At 40.4% G+C, this 25,941-nt stretch overlaps 1 protein-coding gene across 2 annotated transcripts in view; it reads left to right on the top strand.

Annotated features, from left to right (window-relative positions):
* Positions 1–4,876: 4,876 nt before the first annotated feature.
* DOK5 (docking protein 5) overlaps positions 4,877–25,941 on the top strand; it is a 95,803-nt gene continuing 74,738 nt past the window's right edge. The window contains exon 1 of one of the 2 annotated variants that reach the window (XM_034640937.1): positions 4,877–5,345. In XM_034640937.1, the coding sequence (XP_034496828.1) occupies positions 5,280–5,345 (66 nt within the window). In that variant the 5' untranslated portion in view covers positions 4,877–5,279. The remainder of the gene's footprint in view (positions 5,346–25,941) is intronic. The other variant, XM_002912991.4, reaches the window with a different exon arrangement.

Genomic DNA, 25,941 nt, shown 5'->3' with positions numbered 1-25,941 from the left:
GTCACTCTCAGCTCCTAGAGGGTACCCTAATACCTTAGCAATGGCCCTGTCATGATATAGCAGCTTACTTCTTAAAGGCAGTAGGAGAATCTCACTGCAGTCTGCTGTGATGGAATCTTGTGTAATGTAATGTAATCATGAGAGTGACTATACCATCATCTTTGCCAGATAGTGTAACCATATCAACGTAGTGACCTTCCATCATATTCACAGATTCCACATACTCTCAAGAACACATATACCAGGGAACAGGAATCTTGGTGGACATCCTACAGGTGATCTGCCTACCATACCACCCAAGCCTAGATTACCAAAGACCCCTGCTACATGTCTCCAGCACTTCAATATTAGGATGTGACATGGGAGTCTTTTTTTGGAAAGTTCAGTCCCTACCAGTAACTAGCTGTGTGAGCTTGTGCAACCTTCTGGCTTCCTTTCCTACATTAACAGTGAAATCCCACCCCCCCCGCCCCGCCACATACAATGTTGCTGTGCTGATGATAGGACAAGAAGTGCACGCATGGGCATACTGCAGGCGCTTTGTAATCAGTGTTTCCTTTCTTCAGAGAAGAGACCATCTTTGTGGCTCTTTTAATGCCACTCTCTGCCCCACCCTACCTCCAGGGTCCACCCTGGCAGGGAGCACAGAGCAGGTCCTTATAGAAATGTTTGTTTTCACATCATTAGACTCACTTGATCCTCAAGAAGACCCCCTGCATAGGTGGACATTGTGGCCCCAAGTGCTGTTCCTGATAGTCCCGCCTCCCATCTCCCAGACACAGGATGGATTACACTCCTTCACCCCCTTTCAAGGTCAGTGTGGCCACGTGACTTGCTTTGGCCAGTGGAGGGTGAGCAGAAGTGTACACCAGCCACTTCAGGTGCACGCTTTAAGAGCCAGTGCACAATTTACCACATCTCACTTTTGTCCTNAAAAACTAAGAGACAGCCCACGGAATGGGAGAATATATTTGCAAAGGACACCACAGATAAAGGACTGGTATCCAAGATCTACAAAGAACTTCTCAAACTCAATACACGAGAAACAAATAAACAAATCATAAAATGGGCAGAAGATATGAACAGACACTTTTCCAATGAAGACATACAAATGGCTAACAGACACATGAAAAAATGTTCAAAATCATTAGCCATCAGGGAAATTCAAATCAAAACCACACTGAGATACCACCTTACGCCAGTTAGAATGGCAAAGATAGACAAGGCAAGAAACAACAATTGTTGGAGAGGATGTGGAGAAAGGGGATCCCTCCTACATTGTTGGTGGGAATGCAAGTTGGTACAGCCACTCTGGAAAACAGTGTGGAGGTCCCTTAAAAAGTTAAAAATTGAACTACCCTATGACCCAGCCATTGCACTACTGGGTGTTTACCCCAAAGATACAGACGTAGTAAAGAGAAGGGCCATATGCACCCCAATGTTCATAGCTGCATTGTCCACAATAGCCAAATCATGGAAGGAGCCGAGATGCCCTTCAACAGATGACTGGATTAAGAAGCTGTGGTCCATATATACAATGGAATATTACTCAGCTATCAGAAAGAACGAATTCTCAACATTTGCTGCAACATGGACGGCACTGGAGGAGATAATGCTAAGTGAAATAAGTCAAGCAGAGAAAGACAATTATCATATGATTTCTCTCATCTATGGAACATAAGAACTAGGAGGATCGGTAGGGGAAGAAAGGGATAAAGAAAAGGGGGGTAATCAGAGGGGGGAATGAAACATGAGAGACTATGGACTGTGAGAGGCAAACTGAGGACTTCAGAGGGGAGGGGGTGGGGGAAGGGGATAGCCTGGTGATGGGTAGTAAGGAGGGCACGTATTGCATGGTGCACTGGGTGTTATACGCAACTAATGAAGCATCAAACCTTTACATCGGAATCTGGGGATGTACTGTATGGTGATTAACACAATATAATAAAATAAAATTAAAAAAAAATAATAATGATGATAATTGGCTGAACGGAATACGGAGGGAATGGCATGAGTCATTCATGTTTCACCTAGAGTGGATTTCCACTTTGAATATGCTGGAGTAGGGGACCTATGGATTAATTTCTGGCTCTGCAACGTGATGGTTATAAAATTTATTTCAACTCATGACACAGTTTTGTTTCTTATCAACAAGAAAGAGAAAAATATTACTATATGTAATTCATTTTGATCTCAGACTTAAATCATTTTAATGCAATCAACTCTTATTCCCCCAGCTTAGACCAGGAGCAGTGGATTAAGTATACTCAAAATGAATACGATGACCACTGTTGGCAGAATGGAGTTTGGATGCTGAGGAAACAAACAGAAATGGATGCTACAAATAAGCAGCTTAAAGTGTTGGAAATTGAGTTTAAAAAGGGGATTGAAATAATGATTTTTCAAATTATTTATTTATTTATTTATTTATTTATTTATTTATTTATTTATTTTAGAGAGAGAGAAAGAGAGAGCAGGGGGAGGGGCAGAGGGAGAGGGAGACACGCAGACCCTGCACCGAGCTCCGAGCCTATGTGGGGCTTCATCTCAGGACCCTAAGATTACAACGTGAGCCAAAATCAAGAGTAGGATGCTTAACCAACGGAGCCACCCACATGCCCCAAATAATGATTTGTGTGTGTGTGTGTCACACTTATCCCCAGTGAAACTAACTTGTGTGTGACTATATGTCCGTTTGGCAGTGGATAGTTGTGTAAGTTGTGTACTGTACAACTCTATAAGCACTATTTACATTGTATATCTCTGAATTCCTCTTTTCCTCTTCTGCCATGGTTGTGTATTACATGTTTCAGACAAGTGCAAGTAGCTGTCCATCCTGTGAAGAGTATGGTCTATGTATTTTCCACATTTAACAGTTTGATTTAACCAAAAACAAACAAATAAAACCATATACCAGGTTCGGTCTTGCAGTTCACAAAAATCACTTGTCTCTTCACAACTAGGTTGGTATTTTCTAGTTTGATTCTAGTTTTCTCACATCTGGCTTAATTATTTATGGGTGTGGATTATACTCAACATTACTATCATGGGATGATCAGTAATTACTTCTTTTATCTTGAGCCATTCACCTCTAGGTCCTTATGCCTCAATTCCTTCATTCTTCGTTTCTATGATACTATTGATTTGGTCTACAGAGATGTGTTGGATAAATGCCTTCCATGAACATATCTACTACGTGACACCCACAGTATTTTTTAAGTTCTAAGCCTTCAAAAAGAACTCACCAAATGATTTTATCATTTCATCTTTCTTTGCTGAGAGATTTAAACTTAAAACATCATTTATATCAAATGGCAACACAATGATAGAGCTAATGATTTACTAGATAGCAAAAAGAGTTCTCCTCCCAGAATATTTGCCTTTTGATTGTCCCAACTTAGTCTTGGTCCTTCTAGGACACATTCTTGGGTGATTCTCTTTTTTATCTGACAAAGTGATTAAAAGCTAGTGTTTCTGCCAGAAAGGAAAGATTTATATAATCTTAGAGTTGAAAGATCTTCAAATCTCATCAGGTCAAATAGTCCACTCAGTAAATGAACTTTCTTCTCCATAGCTCTGACCACAGGTCATCCAGTCTTGGTTTGTCACCTCCTGTGAACAAGAACTGTCCATTTCTGATGCTGTCTTTGTGCCTTTGTGGATAGGACAAATGATTAGAAAGAAATTTCTTGGAAAGGATGGACGCTCCCTCCCTCATGACATCTGCTTTTCAGGAGGGCTGTAGGACAGTGTTTACCAGCAAAGGTGGCATCAGGCACATCTCCCTTCGGTCCCTGTCCTGTGGGACCTGGGGCAAGTCTCAATTTGTTGGAGCTTCAGTTTCCATGTGTGCGATAGTACCTATCTCATTATTAAATGTACGCGGTAGTACAGATCTCATTATTCCTTTAACAGGGTTAATACCATGTCTAGCAGCCTGGTGCCCAATAAATGTCAGTGGGAATCAACTCAAGCATGCTTCAGGAGAGTAGTGCAGTCAGGGGGAGTGGGTGCAAAATCTGTTTGCCTTTTCATCTTTTTGTATAGGCAGCATCCCTTAATGGTTCTGAGGGTGAGCTCCATTGCCAGGCTACTGGGGCTTAAGTATGGGCCTGGTATTTACATAAGGGAGGACGTATCTCATATGTACAGGGGAGTTTAAGTGAATTAATCCGTGCATGCGGCTTAGAGCCTTGCCAGGCACCAAGAACTTATCAAGCATCTGCTCTGAACTAGGTTTTGGGGGTACACATATTAATGAGGCCAAGGGTTAGTCCCTGGGAAACTTACATTCGGGCGGGAAAGACAGGCTTAAACAAGGAAAATGCAGCAAATGGTATCACCGAGGGCTGGGTCCAGGATGCCAAGGAAACCGGAGGAAGCTCTTATGTAGCTTAAGCCAGGGCAATATCCCTCCCCTCCTATGCCAAGGTCAAGGCAAACCATGGCAACACCGTCTCTTCAGACACCCGCACAAAAAAGGTAAAAATCAGCCCTTCTCGGGAAAGAGATGGGGCTGAAGGGAGAGGCGGGGTAAGCGGTGGCTGTGAAAAAAGTGAAATTTCCTCTCCTCCTAAAATCAGCCACCGGAGCGAGAAGAGAGGGCGCGTTATCACCGCAGGCTGTCAGCGAGGTGCGGGGGCGGGCTGGGGCGCTCTCGGGGTCCTGGAGGAGGGGAGGGATCGGAAGGGGAAGCGGGTCGGGCAAGGTGGGCGGGAGAGGAGGGGAGGGGTGCGAGCGCTTTCAAGGGTGTCTGCCTGCGGGTGGCCGCCGCCCGGCGCGGGGACCCGCGCGGCTCCTCCTCCTGGGGGTGGGGCCCGTGGGGCCCACCCCTCCGCGGTCTTCCTTCTCTTCCTTCTACCTCCTCCTCCTCCTTCCCTTCCTCCCGCCTCTCCTCCTCCTCCTCCTTCCCCTCCTCCTCCCCCTCCCCCGCTCCTCCTGGGCCCCGGGAAGAGGCAGGGCTGGAGCCCTGAGCAGCCGCCGCTCCTCCTCCTGGCAGGCTGGCTGATGAGTCAGCTGACGGCGGCGCTCCAGCCTTGCCTCGCGGCGCTGCGCTCTCCGCGCTCCCCCAAAGTGGCTGCGAGCCGGCCGCCCACTTTCAGGGTTTGGGGGACAGACAAAGTGATGTGCGCCTTCTAAAGCCGCGCCGAGCCTCAGCCGGAGCAGCTTCGCCGTTTCAACTTTCTCCTCCCACGTCTTCTGCTGACCCTGCCCTTAACCCGCCCCAAAGCCACTTCGGGTGCGGGCGCTTGGGTGAGGGGGGTTACCGGCCGTCCGGGATGGCTTCCAATTTTAATGACATAGTGAAACAAGGGTACGTGAGGATCCGGAGCAGACGCCTAGGGGTAAGTATCGATTCTATTTTTTTTCCTGTTCGTGCGTTCAATTGTCCTCATCCTTCGCCAGCATCCCTGGAGGCTGGCAGGAGATTCCCCGGCCGCGCGCTGGTGAATTGCGCTGTGGCTTTCTCAGCCGAAATCCACATCGCCTGCGGCTGCCCCTGTAAGGCCGGGTCTAGGTATGTAATGGATCTATCTTTATCTCTCGGATGACTTGGCTTTCTGATGGTGGCCGCGTGTTGGGCTTCGGTAGCCACTGGAGCCCATCGACTGGAAATAAATATTTCTCGGTAGCCAAGGGAGTTGGAGCTGAGAAAGCCGGCTGGGGGTGCTGAGCTTGCCGGATGCCCCCAGTGCCCCTCTCCCCACTCGCCGCCAACTTAACTTTTCCAGAGGATGGGAGGCTGGCTGAGAAAGAGGGCAGACGCTCTCGGTGTGAATAAGGTCAGTAACCCTCTAACCCGAGGGAGAAATTGCTGCCAAGGGAAAAGTCTCTTCCGGCGTCGAATTCTGGACAATGACCCACCTCTGTCTCAGGTGTTGGCCAAGACGGTGTGGGCTGGCCTTTGGCCAGGCCAACTTCCGGTGTGTACCCGAATCTGAATTTTCTCTGGTCCTTATCCGGGGTGGTGGATTTCTGTTGCTGGAATACACATTGGAAGCCCACTGGAAGATTATTTAGGGTAGAACATAATACCTGGCCTAGAGCAGGTGCTCCCTAAATGTGAACCACAAGAAAGAATGAATGACTCAGAGGGTGCTTGTAGGGGACAGATGTTGGCATAGGGTTGGCTCCTCTCTTAAAACTCCCTCTCTTTTGCCCCCTTTCCCTTTGCTCTTCACTGATAGGACTTCAGAGAGAACTCATTCTTCTTTTCTTTGAGATTGAGTGATGGTGAAGGAATCCTCCAGAGGGGGGGAGGATGCTGGAATGATTCCCCCTCCCCCCACTCCAACCTACCTCATTTCTCTTTGCCTTGTGTCAAATATTGTTGCTGTTTTTGTTCATTGGGTGTGTTTGGGTGTCGGGGTTGGGGAGCAGAAAGTTTACATTAATAATGTCTGAAATAATATCAGCAATGATATGCAATGACCACACTGGGAGTATAGTTACAGTGATAAACTGAATGTCTTTCCCCACAAATACATGTCATTGGCACCTTTCGCTTCCTTGGTCTTTGTACTTTTTTATGTGCTAGATAATTTTGCTGAAAATTTCACACTGGTAACCAGCTAGGGAGGATGAGAGGAAACATCTCTAATTATTAGAAACTCTTGCTTGATTTGTTTTGACCCTTTGCTTGCTTGCTTTCTTTTATTCCCTGCTGGCTACCGTGTTTTAGCAATTATGTCCCATGTTATTGTGAATATATACATATATAATTAGGAAGAAATGTAACAGAACTAACCAATCCCTATCGGCCCTGTGCAAGTTTCTTTGATCTCTTCTGCCATGCACATATTCTCATCAGCAGGAGTAACTATTGTTAGGGTACTTAAAACCTGGTGACTCGCATGCAAAGGGCAAAAAATAATAGGAGCTTTATGTTTTTGATAATCTTAGGGTCCAGCTGAGTTGTTACAGTTTTAAAGGGAGCATTAAAAACACCATTATAATTTTAGATTTATTCCATAATGTCAATGAGGAAATTTATGATAAGAGACATCCATTCTGTGTTAGAGAGCATTCCAATAGGAAGAAGACATGCATTATTAATGCACAAAACATGAATTATTCATAAGGATCAGAGTGTATGCCAAATTGTGACACGTGGTGATTTATTTGAAAGACTAGTTACCATAACTTTCTAGTTTATGGTAATTGAGATTATTTTTCTGTATTATTACAGCTGACATAATATGGTCCTATATGTGTGCCAATGTTTACAGACAGATATTTGAAGCGAAGGAAAGGAAATATAGTTTAGTTTGTATTCATTTTATATTGTACATATTGTATATTGGATGCCAGTGAGCAGTCGACTTTCTCAGGATTTATTTGTCTTGCCTGAGTTACCACTCAAGTGGATTTTAGAATATCCATAGAATGATGGTTATTGCTCATGGAGAGAAAGGTCAAAGACATAATCAGTAAAATCTGGTCTCATTTATTAATACTGGTTTTATCACCAGTTAGTTTTTTAGAAGTCTTCTTATGATGTAAATGATCTATATAAACAAAAGAGGCTGATTACATAGTTGTCAGAAAAGACTGCAAACTGAAGTTTTCATGGAGGTCCCAAGTAATGGGGAAGAAGTCTTCAGGGAATGGTATAGACCCTCTGTCCAAAGTAAGAAATGTTAGTGGTATTAATCCAGGCTGCATAGAACCTAGAACAGCATGTGCCTTGTGTAAGTCTCAGCCACGGCTGGGGCATCACTTCTGTTCAAAGTAGGCACTCAAACGTGCACGTTGAACGACAGGGTCATGTGTGACTTTGCAGTTCATAGGCGTCTTGAGGAACTAATATGACATAGTCGTTTTATTAATGGAATCCAGACAAATGTCTGTGAATTAGAACCATGTTTGGGAGGGTTTATAATTAAACAAGACAACAACATTTCATGGTAAGCAGCTGTTGGACCAAGGAATGCTCCCTTAGATTTGGAAAAGGAGGAAAGAGCCAGTTCTGCTTCTATTACTCATTAGCTCCATGACCTTGACCTCTCTTGGCCTCAGTTTCCTAATCTGTACAATGAACACTATTTCATGATGTTGGAAGTATTGACTAAGATAATATCTGTGAAGATGTAATGAAAGCATAGCATTGATTCTGATTGTATTATTTGTTTGGTATACTCAAAGGTCAGTTACTATTAGTGGAAGGATACGGGGATTATAGATATCTTTCTGTCCAGAAGTGTCCAGTGGCATAAGTGGTTTTTCAGATGTAGATGTTTTCATTGAATGAAGTTGTTTTTGTTTTTTTGTTTTTTGTGTTTTTTTTTTTTACAAATTCTATACATTTAAGTGATTTTACAGTGGGACACTAGACATTTTAAGACTCTCTCTATTCACATGAATCAAAGATAAATGACCACTTTTAGTTGAGATCCTATATAGTTTAAGTGATTAAGCAATCATTTTACATATAGGCTTACTTTTTTTCTCTAAACATCAAAAGTCTTAATGAAATTCAGCTCCTTTAACTTAAAAGTCTCAGTATCTTTAACATCTGCATTCTCCAGCTTAAGCTCCATTGGTTTATGGAGGTCTCAAGCTCTGTCCCGGGTACAGTGTTTGTTCAGGAATGTCTGTGCCCCAATTTGGGGGGCTCTGGGAAGGAGGAAAGGGAGCAGTTGACTACAATTATCTGGCTAATCCACAAAAGGCACTAAAAATGTATTGTTAGAGGGATGGTGAATCAAGCAATTTGCACATCATTAACCTGACTGAGCGTATGGCTTAAACGGTGTCATATAACTGTCCTTACTTTGTTTCTTCCTTTGCAATGGAGAGAATTTCCAATCAATAATTGCCCTGCATGCCTCTGAGTTTAAATTCAGACCTATTCACTTCATCTACATGCAGTCTCTCGATTTCTCGCCTTTTAAAATCACATCTCGATGCTCTTGTACACCAAGGGCCTCTTCTGTCTAGCCTGCATCCCCACCTGGACATTAAAAGTTTCAAACTTCAAACCCTTGATTGTTTCCCCCAAACCGGTTTCTCCTGGAGTCTGCATCTCAGCCACTAGAGGTCCCAACATTTTAGTTGCCCTGGTAAAAATTAATCAGGCAAGCAAGCAAATAGCAAACAAACCTCTGTTGCATTTCTGTCTGTTCTAATCTCTCTCCCCACAACCAGTCCATCACGAGATCTGTGGGCTCTATCTGTAAAATATATCTATAATCTGTCTCTCATACTATCTGCCACTACCATCCCGGTCCAAGTCCCCATCATCTCCTCCCTGTGATATTATAAAAATCTCCTAATGTGTCCCCCCCTCCTCAAACCACCAGTGCCTTTCCTTGCAGTTCAGGGGAAAAGCCTTAGATGGGCGCAGAGGCCCTAGGCTGACTCAGAACCTTTTCTCTTGACGTTCCCTCTGGTTGCAATGCTGTTCCCCCAGGTATTTCTTTCCAGCTGGCTCCCTCATCTTCAGTCTTTCCTCAAATGCCACTTGCTCCCTGAGACCTCCCAGATACTTAATTTTATTTCTCCTCCTCCCCCATATCTTCTTACATTTCCCCTCCCCCATATCCCTTCCATTTCTTCTCTCTACACTTACCATTCCCTCACGTACTGGTCTGTTTATTTTACATGTTGATCGCCTGTATCCCCCAAATAGCACATGAGTCTCCATGGGGTCTGTGACTTCTCTATCTTTTAATTATAGCTGAACCCCAGTGCTGGAATAGTACCCAGCACTTCATCGACAGTCTTCTTGATGAAGATTTCTTAAGCGAACAAATGCGAACTGGTTTAAGAGCATACACTCTGACGTGAGACTGTCGAAATCCCAGGTCAGCAACTGGTTATGTGGCTTTTTGGTGAATTCCTTAACATTTGTAAGCGTCAGTCTTCTGTAAAAATAAGGAGACTCATAGTACCTACCTAATAGATGAGCCTCGTAAAGGGATCCACACAATGCTTGACGCATTGGAGACCTAATTAATGTTTATTACTGCCCTTTCTCACTACCACGGCTGTTAGGGATGAGGATGCTTAGGTGGTTATTATGTTTACTGCTTCTACTGCAATACCTCTCCTCCTCAAAGAACTTGCTGTTTAGTTAGGAAAACAAACTTAATACACATGCGATAATATGGTATAAGCACAAATGTTGCTTGGCAATGATGCTAGGTATAGAAGGAATATTTGCCTTGGTAAGATTTTTCATGATCCTTGGATAAATGGCAAAGATAACCAGAGACGAGAAACTTATCTCCATGAAACTTCAGCTTGAAGGAGCTCATCAGATTAGGAGGAATTTCTGTTAATTTGGGGGTCTTTCTCTTGGGTTGTAGAGAATGGATTTGAAAAATTGGTTAGTTTTTAGGTAGAAATATTTTCTCACTCCTTTGTTTCCCTGTTTGACCTAACCCAGTTTGCCAAAGCAACTGTAACCCTCCCTTTAGGGTTTTGGGATCCATAGAAGATCCACTGTTTTTATGGTACCTCGACAAAATTATAGTCATAACATCAAAATTCAGCCATTCAGTAAGATACATGGAGCACTGTTTCCTTCCTCAAGAGAAAGAGGGTTTGGAGATAACTTTGCAGTGGTGAAATTCAGGGTCATGCAGACTGAATACACATGCCTATGTCAAGACCACTCAGCGTTTTGGCCCCACATGAATCAACTTCTCCAGTTTCCGTGTCAGAAGTGCTTTTCAGCTGGTATTTTAGTCATCTTTATTTGATGGTCTGTGTGGATGTTATGATTAACTGTGCGTAAAGCCCAGCCTTTCATCATCCTCCCCAAAACTGACTTAAGCCAAGAACGGCCAATTTAGTGACTTTGTATGTAGACATAAACCAAATTACGGATGGGATGGTTTTCCCCACATCTGCCAATGTATTTTTTTAGTCGTAATCATTCATTGACTAGAAATATTTATTTCTCAAGCAGCTTTGTAATTTTTATGAGCAGTCATTATCTTGGGTATTTTAAGAGTTTAGTTTTCATTTGGGCTGTATTTGATTTCCATTGTTTTATCATTCATCAAATATTTTTCGAGTGCATATTAGTATAAGATCAGGGTAAACCACCTTAAATAAGACAGGTCCAGTCACTGTCCTCAAGGGATTCACAGTTTGTTGTTGGACTTGTATTGTTAACATGAGATTAATATATTCTCATACTTAAGGATGAATCAGTCTGAGTAACAGATCAAATATTGAAGTGCAAAGATCTCTGTAGAAATCTCCCTGTTCTGTTTTCGTGAAATGAGGAAGGTCAAATTTGATTTTCCTGTTAACCCCAGGAATTTGATTCTGGTTGGGTGGAAATTGAGCCTTTGGAGATTCTAAGGGAGGAAGAGATTATAATGTCTCCCTCCTGCAACCCTTGTTCCTTTGAAATTCAAAATGAAATTGTGTGTTTAGAAATGCCACAGATATGTGTGAATGTTGAAGTTTTAAAATAACTTCTTTCTAGGATGCAGATGGCTGAATTTTGAATAAGTATCTGGAAGCTGATCTTTGCCAAGCAGTTGGGGGCTGTCTTTATTTTGCTAGTGTTCTAAGTCACTCTTTACACCCTGGTTCCCAGAGAACATAAATGTTAGCTTGTGTGTATTATGTTCTTGAGTGGAGTCCTTTAAGTACGCTCTGGGGATAGAACGCAGGTGACCTTTCTGGGATGATGCTTTATAGCTTTTATCAATTCTTATGGAGGTCGGGACCGCCCTGCCCCCCAGGCCTCTCACCTCCCACCCCCTACAACTTCCAAAAGATTAAGAAACCACTGTCTCATTTTTTAAATGATTTTTAAAAAATTTTTTAGATGATAGTACAGTCACATGCAGTTGTAAGAAATAATGCAGAGAGATCTCTCATACCTAGTTTCTCCCAATGGTGATAGTCTTCAGATATATAATACAGTATTACAGCCAAGATACTGACATTAGTACAATCAAGAGACAGAACATTCCCACACTGCAGGGTCTTTCCTGTTGTCCTTTTATGGCTTCCCCTACTGCTCCCCCTCCCACAGTCCTAAAGCCCTGACAACCATTAATCTGTTTTCCATTTCTATAATTTTATCATTTTTGAGAATATTCTGTAAATGGAACCATATGGTGTGTGACCTTTTGAGATTGGGTTTTCTTTTTTCCTTTTTTTAACTCAGCATAATTATCTGGAATTGTCATGGTTATTGTGGGTATCATGGTTCATTCCTTCTTTCATTATTAAATAGTGACCCATGGACTGGATGGACCATAATTTGCTTAGCCATCCATCTACTGAACCACATTTAGGGTGGTTTCCAGTTTGGGGCTGTTACAGAGAAAGCAGATATAAATGTTTGTGTACAGATCTTTGAGGGAATATAGGTTTTTGTACCTCTAGGTAAATGCCTGGCTGTGCCACTTTTGGGTGGTATTGGTATTTGCATGTCTAGTTTTTTAAAGAAACTGCCCAAATGCTTTTCACAGTGTTTGTACTGTTTTATGTTCACACCAGCGATGTATGATCCAGTTTCTCTGTGTCCATGCCAGCATTTGATGTTGTTACCAGGTTTTGGTATCCTCACTATTTTTTATTCTACTCATTCTGATGTATGTGCGGTGATAGCTCATTGTGGTTTTGATTTCCATTTTCGTAATGGATAGAATATTGAGCATCTTTTCATGTCTTATTTGCCATCTGGACATACATTTTGGTAAAATACCTGTTCATGTCTTTTGCCCATTTTCTAATTGGATTGTTTGTTTTTTGACTGTTGAATTTTGAATGTTCTTTATGTAGTCTAGATCGCAATCCTTTCAGATGTGTAGTTCACAAATGTTTCCTCTCAGTAGGTAGCTCATTTTTCCTATCTTCTCAACAAGGTCTTTCACAAAGCAAAGGTTTTTAATTATAATGAAATCCAGTTTATTCTTTTTTTGCTTTTGTGGATCATGCTTTTGGTACTAACACTTTGCCTAGCTCAAGATCACCAATATTTTTTCCACATGTTTTAGAGTATTACCTTTTACGTTTAAGCCCATGATTCATTTTGAGTTAATTTTTGTGTAAGTTGCACATTTAGTTCTAGGTTCATTTTTTGCCTACAGATGGCCAATTGCTGCAGCACCCTTTGTGGAAAGGCTGTCTCTTCTCCATTGAGCATATTTATGTGTTTCTATTCTTAAGTCCTTTATTCTGTTCCATTGCTTTGTATGCCTGTGTATGTGCAGCAGTATGTCTGTATATATCTATATGTGTAGCTATACAATAAGTCTTCAAACAGAGGAGGCTGATTTCTCACATTTTTCTTTTTCAAAATTGTTTTAGGTATTCTAGTTCCTCTGCCTTTTGATACAAAATTTAGAATAATTTTGACTGTAGCTTCCACAAATCTTGCTGGGACACGTTCTTTCTCTCTCTCTTTCTTTCTTTCTTTCTTTCTTTCTTTCTTTCTTTCTTTCTTTCTTTTTCTTTCTTTCTCTTTCTTTTCTTTCTTTCTTTCTTTCTTTCTTTCTTTCTTTCTTTCTTTCTTTTTCTTTCTTTCTTTCTCTTTGTTAAATTGATGCATTATTCTTTCCATGGTGGAAATAACATACGTTGGAAACTGACACTTTGGCTTGGACCTCAACTTGGCCACTTATTGACTCTATGGTCTTGAGGTAATTGCCTATTCTTTCTGAAATTTTACTTCATCATGCACAAAAATGAGGATAGTAATATACCTCTCATAAGAGATAAGTATATCAAACTGTTAATCCTGTGCCTGACTCTCAGTTGTAGGAACTTAATGAATGGCGTTAATGTCGATTTTTATTTTTTTATTGTTGAAAGATTGAGGTGATATTTGTTGTGCATTGTAAGAACAGTAAGCTGGTAAAAATTAATTCACTCATCTCAGCAGAAGAGTCATGGCTTTGGTACTGAAAAACAGAAGGCCTTTTACTTTCCTCTTGCTGTTAACTTTAGTAATACATTTTCATAACATTGGACTTACTTAGGAGCATTCATGAAACACCGTGTTAAAAAATATAGAGTTGACTATATTGGCCCAAACAGCAGACCTTTGATTGAAAGACTGCTCACAATATTTTTGTCTACTAACTCTAGTAGTGGCCCCCAAATGTGGGAATTATATATCTTGAGAGAAAGTAATTATTAGGGTGGTAAATAACATTGAATCATAAGATAAGAAAACTGCTACTTCTTAGTCAACTTGTCTCAAAGAACTGATGCCCTGAAGTCCTTTTACATTTTATTTTATTGTTATTTTTTAAAAGTTTTATTTTCTATAATCTCTATACTCAACATGGGGCTCAAACTTACAACCCCGAGATCAAGAGTTGTGTGCTCTACCAACTGAGCCAGATAGGTGCTCCCTGAAGGCCTTTTAATAGAGAGAAAACCATACTTAGGTGCAGAGGCTTCAGGTAACAACCTTACGTTTTATTGTATTCATTAACTTTATATTGCATTAAATTTTATATTTACCTTCAAGTGATATTGGTTTTCCATTTAAGATAAAAATATGTAGCTTCCTCTTTAAATAAGCTTATTTAATTTAAAAAGTAAAGTTATTTAATGGATAACTAAGTCACAGCACAAGCATACCACAAAGTGGCAAAAAGTATGAAGGTAGGGGCACCTGGGGGGCTCAGTTGGTTAATCGTCTGCCTTTGGCTCAGGTCATGATCTTGGTCCTGGAATTGGGCCCTGCGTCGGGCTCCCTGCTCAACGGAGCCTGCTTCTCTCTCTCCCTCTGCCTGCCACTCCCCCTGCTTGTGCTCTATTGATCTCTCTCTTGATGTCAAATAAATAAATAAAATCTTAAAGAAAAAAGTATGAAGGTAGGTGGTGGAATTCAATATGGCACAAATCCAAATGGTGGCCTATTATTCATGACCGAGCTTGGGAGACTCATGATGACTGTACTTCTCTCCTTAAGGAGGTTTTGTAACCCTTATTTATAAAAGTTACACTGGCCATATGACTTGATTTTATACAAATATCTTAAAAATTGGGTCCTAAGAAAAAATATCCCATGTGCTCAATACCGTCTGTGTATATGTCACTTCTCACCCTTAAAACCCCCACAAATTTATCTCAAGTTTTCCCAAACCTTTATTTTGTCTTCTCTTCATTCATGTTTACAATGAATACTTTAGTGGTTAACAGGAAAAAAAAATCAGTCTGTCTTATGAGTGGACTGACTCAAATTAAATTAAAACACTAGTTGGAGTTCAGAGCTTTTCCTTAATACAAGTTTCACTGTTTAGGAAAGCAATTAAAGTCTTAAAATGCATTTTATTATCTTAAAGCCACACATTAACTCAATAAAAGAAATTTATTTTTAAAAACCTTCAAGAAATCATGCGTCTTTGAATCCCCTAGCAAAATTGACTCCTCATATGAACAATTTCTTTAGGGTTTCCATCTGTAAATACGCAGATACTTCGGCTAATGTGCAAAGGAACCACTTTTTAAGCCCGAGTTGTATTCTACCAACATTGGCCCCAAATCTAGGTATTATGAAACTAGTCTAGTTCTCAACATCCATAAAGTCAGATGGAAAATGTGGTGTGAAGTGAGGTTTGAAAGGAACATTTCCTGGGGAGTTTGCCCTGAGAGGTCTTCCTTGGTTTGAATAGATTTCCATTAATGGCTCTTCTCTCTTGATTTTCTTCTGCCAGGCCCTCTCTTGGTCTTCAGATTTTAATTTTATAATTCCTGCCTCAGAACAACCTGCCATGACCACCACATCTAAAAAGTCTTTTCCTTACATCCCTTTAGAACATCATTCTAATTTGAGTATGCATAGGATTTTTAGATTTTCTTAACTTTTGTGCCAGATGTTTTTCTTCATAATGTTTTTGTCGGTTATTTTGTCTCCTACGAGGGTGTAAGTTTTAGGAGGCCAAAGACCTTAGCTTCCTTATTCATCGTGTATCCCCCAGCTCTCAGCCCATAGTACATGTCAAATATTTGCTGACCAAATTAATGAGTGATTTTGCTGCAGGTCAGAATAATAGAATGGGATATTTAAATTATATCACACCTAATTTTGTTGTAGATTTTGTGCTTGAGTGGCAGAATGTTCTAGAACTTCTCATAATTGCTGTTGGTCTGTAATCTGCAAATTCAGTATCAGGGAATATAGCAATTAATGCTGGAGGTTTAGATCGACCCCCTTAAAATTAAATATTATTTGATTTCTTCTTGTGGCAGGAAATATATATATTTGGTAAGGATTGAAGGTACAAAGTTTATACATTGAACAGTAAGACTTCCTTTCAACTTCATCCCCAGGAATCTAGTTTCCATAAGCAACCACTGTGAATATTCCAGAATAGTCCATGCGTAACTAGTTTTGTGTGTGCATGTGTGTGTGGGTGTGTGTGTGATATATAGTTACATACTCTTCTATGCTGTGGTTTTCTTAGTAATAGATCATGCGTTTCAATAATTAGACAGGATTCCAGTGTATAAATAAATTCTGTGCATTTATCTGATTACTCATTCTTCTTTCCTTCCTTCCTTTTATCTGTTATTAAAGATGAGCATGAAGTATGTGTTTTTGTGCCCATTTTATAGATCACAAGACTGAGTGCCTGAGTGGGGAGGTTTTGTCCAAGTCATAGTTGTTGGTATTTGGCAGAGCCTGAGTTTGAATCCAAGCTGCATGTCTGTTGTGGAACATTTGAGTAATTCTTTGTCTTCTCTGTGACAAGCAGTGTCACAGATGACCCCTCCTCTCACCCAGTGGGGAGCATACTGGTAAATGAATTCCTAGAAGTGGGACTTAGTGTCCAAAGTGTAGTTACATGTAAGTCTTATTCAAGTTGCCCTGCCAGCTATGAGAATGCCTGGTTCCTCTCATCTTGCAAAAAGTATGCTTTGAGAGCTTCTTCAAGGTTTTGCTAGTCCAACAGGTGAAAGATGGACCCATTTGTGTATAGATTTTCTCCAGTCTGAGATTGAGTTCTTGGCAATTTTATAATTAGAATCTTTTCAGTCTTGGGGCATCTGGGTGGCACAGCGGTTAAGCGTCTGCCTTTGGCTCAGGTCGTGATCCCGGCGTTCTGGGATCAAGCCCCACATCAGGCTCTTCCGCTATGAGCCTGCTTCTTCCTCTCCCTCTCCCCTGCTTGTGTTCCCTCTCTTGCTGGCTGTCTCTATCTCCATCAAATAAATAAATAAAATCTAAAAAAAAAAATCTTTTCAGTCTTGTAGTCTTTTTTCTTTTAGGGTGACATTCAACTTAAGAAGTAGTTATTAGTAGGATTTAGAAACACGGAAGAGATGATTTATTTTATTAGACAAGCACCTTCCTGGGAAATGCTATACAGAAATCTTTCACTTAGAAGATACAATAAATCATATGTTAACTGTGGCTGTGTTTTTAATTTTTATTCTAAAAATGAAATTATAAAGTTGAAAATTTGATCAATATCTATTGAGTAAAAAGATGTTTACTGAGTCAAATAAATATTGACTCATGCAGCCCATATATATTGAATACAGTTAGTATTTTTATTAACCTGGTCAAGTCTTGTAAGATGCTTCAAGTGGGTCTGGCTGGGAGGTGGGATGAGATGTATCTTTTGACTGACAGCTTGATGCAATTTCTGAATATGCCATTTATGTGGTTCCTAGATATTGAGAACCCCAAGACCTTGCTTAATGCGGTATCTCGAACTCTTAATCTTTTTTTTTTTAAAGAATTATTTATTTTAGAGAGAGAGCATGAGGAGGGGGCGGGGCAGAAAGAGAGAGAGACAAGCAGACTCTCACTGAGCACGGAGCCAGATGCAGGACTAGTCCCAGGACCCTGAGATCATGACCTGAGCTGAAACCACGAGTTGGATGCTTAACTGACTGAGCCACCCAGGAGCCCCAGCTTCTCTTTCCTTCTTTCCTTTTCTCTCTAAGCTCCAGCCACCAGGTCCTTTCTGTTCCTCACAGGACAAGCTCTTTGTCATCCACGTCCTGTGCACTTACTGCTTCCTTTCATGTGTAGTGCCCTTCTATGGCTGGCTCTCACTTCAGTCATCAGTTCAAAAGCCACCTCCCCAGGGAACTGGTGACCACCAGTTGCGGCCCCCCCCCCACCAGGTATTCTCAGTCTCATCTCCTTTTTGTTTCATCCAGGATCATATTTCTCACAACTGTAATGATTTCTTAAATTATTCATTTCTTTATCTCTCATTTTTTCCCCACTTGCCTCTAAGCATCAAGAGGATAAAATCTTCTTTAGTTTTCTTAAGGGCAGAATTATCCATGGCTAAAATAGTGCCTGGGAACATTGTAGGAGCTCAGCAAACATTTCAGTATGAATGAAACCCTGCAATAACATTTGGCATATTAAATTATGAAGCAGACAATAACCCTAACATATAATGCATATACATATTTATAAATCCCAAGAAACTTCAAGAATTTTGTGGAGTTCCATTGTGACTTTTAGTTGCAGCCGTTTTACAGTCTCCAATCTGCAGTCCTCAGTGCAGGCCAGACATGTGGAGGAGAAAAACCTGGCTGGCATAAAAAGAACGGCCTTTCTTTTGCCCTGTCCTGGTGCTGCCAGCCATCTGCTGTGACCAGAGCTCGTCACTGAACTTCTCACACCTCAGCTTCCGTTGCAGCAAGACGGAGGTATTAATGTCTGACCTTCCTGTCTCACCACCTGTCCACCTCTCAGCCAGAGTGCAGTTGTGGATGGGAAGAACGTGCCCAAGCACATGAAATACTCTGTTTTGTCTCAGATGGGTCTTCCCAGGGCCTCCTGAGTGGAAAATAGCAGAGAAAACTTGGATTCTATTGTGCTGTTTGGGTCAGACCCGATACAAAACCAGGTAACTTTGTAAATGTATCATTTATCTCGAATTTCAAAAAGATGGAGTTGAATATCTATCAAGAAGGAAAAAAAAAAAAGGAAGGAAGGAAGGAAGTCCACTCTAGCTACAACAAAAGATTGCTTTTATAATAATCTATTTCTCTGTGTGTATATGTATCAGTTCTTTTTCACTAGTGTTTTACATCACATGTACGTGGCAGATAAATAAAACAATGTAAAAAAGAATAGAATGAAGAGGCAGTTTCTCTCCTACCCCACACTTGTCTCACTTCCCAGGTACACCGTTCCGGGCAGATTCTTGTCTATTTGTGCAGAGATGTGTGTGCGTGGGCATACATAAAAATGCAGGTGTTTTTGTGTAGTTCGTTTTGCACATATGGGTTCATATTTAATATTGTTGATTGTTGTATACCCTGTCCATTTTCTTCTAATTTATGTTGGAGCACTTTTCAGCACTTTTTATGGATGCCCATTGTTCTTTTATTTGGCTGTTTCACAATTTCTTTAGTTAACACGATTAATGGACACTTTAAGGTAATTTCTTATTTTTGCTAATTCAACAATAAAGCAGTGAACATCCTTGTGCCTACCTGTATGCACATAGCACCGTATTTCTAAGGTAAATCTGAAAAAAGGAACTTCTCTTACAAAGTGGCGTACCTTATAATGGTAATTAGAGCCAGTTTTCCTTCAAAGAGATTATACCAGGTGTGTTCCCACTGAGAACTCAGGAGTACGGTATTTGTTTCTGCCAGTCCTAACGTGTGTGTGTGAGTGTGTGTGTGCGTGTGTAACTCTTGAAGGATATTCTCCTGCCTCCATTCCTTGGTTCAGTCCCCCACTCCCCAAATCTATTCTGCTTACTGGAAATTGATCACCTAAAAAATATCAACCCTAATCCTACCTACCTCTACTTTAAAATATTCTCAAATGCCTTCCCTTACACGTAATTATTCTGTAATGTACTCAATACACTCTGTGATCTAGACCGCGCTATATCTCATCCCACCCATATCAGTGTTCAGATCAGTACACCCCCAAATCAGTGCTCAAGGCAAATTTGCCCTCTTTAGTTCCTCCACTAGCTGGGCTTTTTCCTTCATTACTGCCCATACGCCTGCTGTTTCATTGATTAGAAAGTTCTTCCTCTTCCTTTTACTTTCTCTACTTTTTACTCATTCTGAAAATCCCAGCAGGGATGTCCTTGATTTGGAGATGCTTTTCCTGATGCTTTAGCACCATCCCCCATCTCAGTGGTGGGAGGAGCCACTTGCCACATGTATCCCTTTACATTTAAATTAATTAAAATTGAATAAAATTTTAAAAATTCAATCCCTTAGTTACACTAACCACATTTCAAGTGTTCACTAGCCACATTTCCTTAGTGGCTACCATCTTGGGCAGTACAGATACAGAATATTAACCTCATTGTAGAGAATTCTGTTGGACAGTGCTGCCTTATGTTTCTTCATAACACTCATGGCTGTTTCAGAATACATATTATGAGAATATTGTTTTGATGACTTTACCCTCACTAGTCTGTGAGCTCCATAAGGGTGCAGCTTGTCCTTGTCTGGACTCCTTACTTTTCCCCAAACTGTTTGGTGAACGAATGAGTGAGTGAATGAGTGAATTAAAGAATTTCTCCAAGCTCTTAGCTTTATCATTGTGCTTCACTGGTCAGCAGACCTTCTGGGAAGGGGCCAAATCCTCCATGCCTTTACCCTTCACATTCCAGTTGGGAGCCTTAGCAGAACCCTAATTCTTTTACCATCATGATCCAGGAGTATTTGACCTTTGCCATTGGGCTTGATACTTCAGCACCCATTGCCTAACTGTCGAAAGATTGCCCGGGATTGGGTGCGCAGTGGGCATCTTGGTGGGCCTCCCAGATCTTCCTCCCGGTCCCTCCGCCCCCTCTTGGAACTGAAGCATTCCTTTCTCCAGCTGGGAGTGCTCAGAGTGGTGTAGACTGACAAATTGCAGCTGAGCCCCTTGCTGCTGTTGAAGAGAGCTACCTGGCCAAAAGCCAAACCCCTTTCCATTGGGCACAGCCCACACTCAAGAGCTGCCCAGTTTGGGATGGCTTTGGGTGGCTGGTGGATCTTCAGAGGGCATTATAGAGAGTACGTTGCAGTTGACTTACAACCTTGACTCCCTCCTAGGTGTTGCTCTCGAGAGCCCTTCTCACTGAACTTCCAGAATCCAAATCTCCTTCTTAGAATTTGCAACAGTAAACTCAACTTGCAACAGTCTGATTTATGACTGAAAATCTGCAGCTTTAGCTCAGCCTTCCAAAGAAGGGTCCGTGGTCCTTTGCAAGAATATGTTTTTGCTTGATTTTTTGGCCCATGGATTCTCTCTGTATTTTACCTATTGTTCTCAAAACTAAAATGATTCATTGATTTAATTTTCATAAAAAGTTTGGTGGCTTATTTCATTTATTAGGTTGTTAAAATGCTCCAGTCTCTTCAGTAAAATCATCTGATAAATGAATTAAGAAAATACCTTAATCACTTTATTACCTTGAATCTGGACTCCATAAATTATTAGTATCAGGCCTTGGGTTTTTTTTGTTTGGTTTGGTTTGGTTTCTTGAAGGAAGAAGCTCCAAATAAACAGTAGGCAAGATTTATATGCATATTACTTTAGTTTTTCTTGCCTGGAAGTCCTGATTTCAGTTCTTTTTCCTGCCTACCTGTTCACACCATCATAAAAGGAGAGTGCTGGTTATAAGCTTTGAAGCCAGAGGGAAGAGAAATGCTTTTGTCGGTGGATTTGATTCTACTTTATTCCTGAACAGGGCGTTTGGCCATCAAGTAACCCACTCACTGAGAGGAGACAATTTGATTTTTTTTCGTAACTGTCAATTTCATTGGGCAACTGTGAATTTCTGGGGAACATTTGTAAAATAGATGGAGTTACAGAAGATATGCTGACTGGCAGATGTTTCGAGATTGATTAAAGATTTAGAAAGAAGTACATTTCCCCAGGCTGCTGGGCTACCTTTTAATGAGATTGACAGTTTTACACATGGGGCTGAAAAAGTTCTTTATCATACAGAAATAAATTTCTAAAGTTAAATTCCACTTGAGAGAGATGGATACAGGATAAAGTGTGTGTGAAGAAGATTGGACATTTTACTGGTGTTCAACTTTGAAACTTATTTTTCAGAGAAAGATGGAGTCGAATATTTCAAAGATGAAAAAATCCTTTTGTTAGACTAATTGCTCTAATATTAATTCAAAGAGTGGGTCAGCTTTCCGCCCGTTCAGGTCATGCATTCTAGGGAACTTGTAATTGTGATTTTAGATGGGCATTAGGCACATGGAGTTAAAAATTAGCAATTTTCATTTCATCTTCCAAAGGTTCAAGCTGAAAAAGGCATTGGCATACTGGTTGGAAAAATGACTAATAAGGAGACTTATAAGGGTTATTAAAAAATATTTCTTACTATTCTCTGACCTAGAGAGGCATGCAAGTGAAAGTTATATTAAATATAACATATAAAAAGAATAACGTCTTCCAGGTTTTGAAACCAGAGGATAGAGAAAAGGGCCAGAATAAATAGACATTCATAACAAAAGTGATTTGATATTGATTTATCTATCTGATCCCTGTATTATACTGATGGGGAAACTGAGGCCAAGAGAGATTTCATGACTTCTCCAAAGCTCTGGCCCCTCAGAAATTGAACTGTGAAGTCTACAACCTGGGGGCTAAGAGCATAAACCTCGGTGACAGGTGGCGGACAGAGCTTCTTTCTAGGCCACTGACTTACTGCGATTTTGTTTATGTTAGTTAATCTCTCTTAATTTGTTTTCTCCGTTAATTGGTGTCAATAATTATGGTGCCTGTCTCATGGGGGTGTGTGTGTGAAAATTACATAAAATAATTGGTGAAGTGCATTTCATGGCTTGTAGGTTACTTTGAGAAGCAGATTTTGAAGTTGGAGAACCTGGCTGGTTGTTCACGCGGATTCTTAAGCCAAGCACTTATTCTTTGAATATATATTTCCAAACTCTTACAATTAAGGTGTGAAATCATGTAATTAAGGTGTTGGTAAAGGGCATCCTTTAAAGGGAGGAGTGGACCGTTGAAAGGTGGTGTAGTCTATCATAATGTGAGAAATTTTCCACTGAAAATTTGAAGCCTTCAAGTTTTATTCTATTCTGCCTTATTCCATCGTTGTATCTTCTGGAAAATTGTCCTGAAATCTTGTGATGCATGAGAAACAGCAAATGGTAGGAAAAAAAAAAGAGGAATTTTGGTGCAGATGTGTGCACATAATATATCACTGTGTGGGCATAGAAAAATGAAGAAAGGAATGGTTTCTCATAGTAACTATTACAAAGTAATTGTGCTTTCCTCTAAGAAGTGGGGCGGGGGGAGGTAAGGTGGGGTGGGTGGTCATCTGCTTTTTACTTTTTTAATTAATTATTATTTTTTTTTAAAGATTTTATTTATTTATTTGACAGAGATAGAGACAGCCAGCGAGAGAGGGAACACAAGCAGGGGGAGTGGGAGAGGAAGAAGCAGGCTCATAGCAGAGGAGCCTGATGTGGGGCTCGATCCCATAACGCCGGGATCACGCCCTGAGCCGAAGGCAGACGCTTAACCGCTGTGCCACCCAGGCGCCCCTGCTTTTTACTTTTATGCTTTTCAATTTCTTTATCTATTTGTTTATATATTTTTATAGTGCACATTCATATCTTTTGTAGTATAAGAAAAATAAATATTATGACCTTAATTGGCTAGAGACAAAGAACACTGGTTGAGAGTTGAGACTTTTTGTGAATTCATTTTATTTAAATATTTTGAAAGTCCATTCTTTATATAAGACATATATATTGTGTTGTCCTAAAAGACATCATCGAGTAATGGCACTGACCTTTTCTCTTATGTAGCTGTTGGGACTTGGGACAGCAATGATCATGTTCATTCATATGTAAAGCCATTCATTTGTCACTTTCACTGTGTATTTTCCTTTGCAAGAGAGCTCAGTCCGCAGCGGTACTTCCTGCACCTTAGCATAATTATTATGGCTTTGTCAGAAACATTATAAGACATCTTCCCAATTAGAATGAAATTTATTTTCCTTTAATGATCATTATTAATGTTATTTTAATTAAGAGCACTGATAGCTCAGGGTTTCAGCCATATCTCACTCACTGTCATAAATTAGAGGATTAAATGGTTTTTACATATCATATTATCAGGGGAACAATAGCAGCTCTAGTTTGTCAAGAGAGAAAGATGGGATTTGGGTTCTTATGCTCATATATTTCAATATGGCAGATTTGGTAGTGAGAGACTGGTCAGATTGGGAAAATGGGAAAAGGAGGCTGGGTCAGGTTTCCAGAGCAAATCAAGCTGATTTGGAATTGCAAGTTACCTTGATAATTTGTTCACTTCTAGTTTTCTGTGTTATTTTGCAAGTGTTGGTGTTTGCTCTTACATAGCAAAATTACATTAACTATTTTAGAGCTGTGGTCCCAATGATCTGTATAAATTGTATAACCAACACATATTGTTTAGGACTCTAATATAAAGCAGGGAAGGAGAGGCTCATGCCCCTCTGAGGTTTGAACTCAGTCTCAGCCCCTTACAATGTACTGTCCTTGTCCTCAATTTGTAGATAAAGGAGTTGGGTTTACAGGGAATCATAATCTACTCAAGATTGCTCAGCCTAAGAAGGAAAGGAGCAAGAAGTTGAGATACATGCCTTTCTCTGCATAATCTCTTTTATACTAATGCCGGTCTCTGTACCCAGTCCTTGGAATTTTAGTATCAGTAATAGGCTAAGCTGAATACCTTGAAATGATACTGTAGAAGTGCCGGTTTTAGATATTTTCTTGACCTATTTTATTTATCTGATTCTCTGAAAATGAGAAGAAACTTCAGAGTTGCTAATGAGGAAAAGAACTAAAACCTGCATTTGAGTGAAAACCAAACTTGTATGACAAAGTGGATGTCATACAACTGGCTTGAAAGACAGTGGAAAAACAGTACAGCTGGGGTGTCTGAGCATTCTTTGTGAGTTTATTTATTCCTTTAAGGAAGTAGACCGCTAGACTAAGCTAGGTTCCATAAGCAGAATCTTTAGAAGAATTTTAGTAACCAAGATCATCCCATTCAAACTATATTTGAACACTGGACAGAAAATAGGAAAGACTACATCAATGTCAATAAAATGTTTTCCCTTTTTTTATTGTTTCTGTTTTGCTGGGTTTTCCAATATCTTTTTTTTTTAAAGATTTTATTTATTTATTTAAGAGAGAGAGAATGAGAGACCATGAGATGGGGAGGGTCAGAGGGAGAAGCAGACTCCCCATTGAGTAGGGAGCCCGATGCGGGACTCGATCCCAGGACTCCAGGATCATGACCTGAGCTGAAGGCAGTCGCTTAACCAATTGAGCCACCCAGGCCCCCCTGGGTTTTCTGATATCTTCCCTGTAATAATATAAACTGTTACCCCAATATAAAATTGTAATTTTAATATACTTTCCATTTTTTCCCATACCCATCTAAAATTTGACATCATTGCAATTACTACATATTTACAATGTCATATCCTGTGAATATTCTACAGTGGATTGTGTTATATTGTAAATATTCCCCCAAAGGGTTATGTAATTTTTAAAACCATAATTTTGAAGTCTACAATACTCCATTGAGTAGGTACATAATTTACTTGCTAGTTAAAACAGTTAAATTGTTTCTAATTCAGATAACACTCAGGCTTATAATAACTTTCACTGTGTTTTGGATTGTTCCCTTTCAATGGAGGCGACTAGGAGGCTAGAAAGTTTGAGTATTTTTATGACTCTTGATATACATTGTGAATTAGCTTTCCTAAGGGCTACATCAATTTACACTTCTGTCAGCAATGTCTTGAGGGGATGAAGACCAGTTTTTAAGACTAGAAATCTGGCAGGATGCCACAGATGAGCTGCCTTTCTGTGTGCTATGCAGTCATTCATTCACTGGTGATAGGGCTGGGCTGAAGATACCAAGCTATAAAACAAAGTCCTACCTATAGGCCTCGGTACATGTTTTGGCTCTTAGCATAAGAATATATACAGTGTTTTAGGGAAACAAAAGCAAAAATAAACTATTGGGACTACATCAAA

Source organism: Ailuropoda melanoleuca, chromosome 13 (assembly GCF_002007445.2).
Source record: "Ailuropoda melanoleuca isolate Jingjing chromosome 13, ASM200744v2, whole genome shotgun sequence".
Taxonomy (NCBI): domain Eukaryota; kingdom Metazoa; phylum Chordata; class Mammalia; order Carnivora; family Ursidae; genus Ailuropoda; species Ailuropoda melanoleuca.
Note: the sequence above shows the minus strand (reverse complement) of the source record. Positions and strands in the feature narration are given on the sequence as shown.